This window comes from Helobdella robusta, assembly GCF_000326865.2.
Source record: "Helobdella robusta unplaced genomic scaffold HELROscaffold_20, whole genome shotgun sequence".
NCBI lineage: Eukaryota > Metazoa > Annelida > Clitellata > Rhynchobdellida > Glossiphoniidae > Helobdella > Helobdella robusta.
This window is the reverse complement of record NW_008704084.1, coordinates 743,043-744,845: the sequence shown is the minus strand read 5'-3', so window position 1 is coordinate 744,845 and position 1,803 is coordinate 743,043. Positions and strand designations below refer to the sequence as shown.

Below are 1,803 nucleotides of genomic sequence, written 5' to 3'. Positions count from 1 at the left end.
ATACTATACAATACGATACAATACAATACTATACTATACTATACTATACTATACTATACTATACTATACTATACTATACTATACTATACTATACTATACTATACTATACTATACTATACTATACTATACTATACTATACTATACTATACAGTACAATACAATACGATACGATACGGTACAATACAATACGATACAATACAATACAAAACAGTACAATACAAAACAACACATCAAAACAACACAAGCAATACAATACACAACCTTGTTACGATGTGCTCATAAGCTGACAAAATAATAGTTCGTATTGTTGTGTTGAGCTGCCTCTGGAATGAATAATTATTTATTCTTGACTCGATTTTTGTTGTATTGTTTGGTTATCTTTTTCTGTTTTCAAGTGTGTGTGTGTGTGTGTGCGTGCGTGTGTGCGTGTGTGTGTGTGTGTTTCTTTGTACATATTTGTATATTTTTTACAATGGCACGGATGTTTTGATAAGTTTATAGTTAGAAAAACCAGACAATAAAATTTGATAAATTTGGAGAAATGAATTTATTTGGTTAAAAGAAAGAAAAATTAATAGAAAAATTTATTAATAGCAAAATAATGCTCACGGACAATTTGTGTCAAGACCGCATCGCTGTATATTTCTTCTTATTGTGTCAGTACTCCGAACTGAATGAATGTTTCTATGGCAAGAAACTCGCGCAAGGACCTTGGCGGATAATAGCGTAAATCTAAACTTATTTTACAAGTCATTCAATTCTGACTTGATGTAGTTTTTGCTTAAATATAATTTACCGCCAGATGAACGATCTTTATCCTAAACTGGTTAAATAAAATTCTGCACAACCACACATACTAACTTTGGTGTGATTTATGAAGGTAAATTTAATGTAGACAGAATTGTAACATCGGAATGTCAAATCAGTTTTGTTGAATAATGTAGTCTACAAGCTCTGATGACTTTTACGAACCGACCAGCGGTGCAAACTTCCCCTTTTAAAATTATTTTCCAACCTTTGTCGCCTTCATGTTAAAGATTTCTACCACTTTAACTGCATTGGAAACATAGGTGATAATTAATGAAAGAGATGATACTTGATCCAATCCAATCTTGATCCAATCTTGATACTTGATCCAATCCTCAACCTTATGTTACTCGACCCTATCCATTTCGCTATTTTGCTATCACGATATCATTTTATCCCATCATCACTTTATCCCATTATAACGTTATCACTCAACCAAGTTATCCCATTATCGTGCTATCCCATATTATCCCATCTCCATTTCATCGCGTTATCATCACCCTGCTTCTGCCAATTACTATTTCAACTTGTCATTTCTAACTCATCACCCCGAACGCTTCCAACAGGCATACACAACATGTACTTACACATACATGTTAGTCAGCTGCGTCATGCTTAAAGGTAAAAAACTTCCACACACATGCATCGAGAAATGTTTGGACATCGTGTCTCAATACAATTTAACTCTTCCAAATACATATATTCACAAAAAAAAATACTTTACAGCATTAATCGCTTTTACAAGATGAGTTAAACTAAAAATAAACCAGTCTATGTTTTTCGATTACAAAAGTTGCCATGCTCTTGAATTTGTATCTTGTATGTATGTTTGGCTGTGTACGTATTTGTACGTGTGTGTGTTTGTACGTGTGTGTATTTGCTTATTGTTGGGGATGAATTATTATTGATTGATGATTTTCTGTTCCAACCAGATGACAGATTGACTCTGACGTTTTCAAAAGAAACAAAAACTGGATCAACATCGTCGTCGTCATC

At 33.1% G+C, this 1,803-nt stretch overlaps 1 protein-coding gene across 1 annotated transcript in view; it reads left to right on the top strand.

Annotated features, from left to right (window-relative positions):
- Positions 1-1,803, top strand: part of HELRODRAFT_171177 (hypothetical protein) — a gene marked incomplete at both ends in the record, with an annotated part of 7,603 nt that overhangs the window by 3,695 nt on the left and 2,105 nt on the right. Inside the window, one exon of the mRNA XM_009017922.1 lies at positions 1,374-1,428. Within this exon, the coding sequence (XP_009016170.1) occupies positions 1,374-1,428 (55 nt within the window). The remainder of the gene's footprint in view (positions 1-1,373; positions 1,429-1,803) is intronic.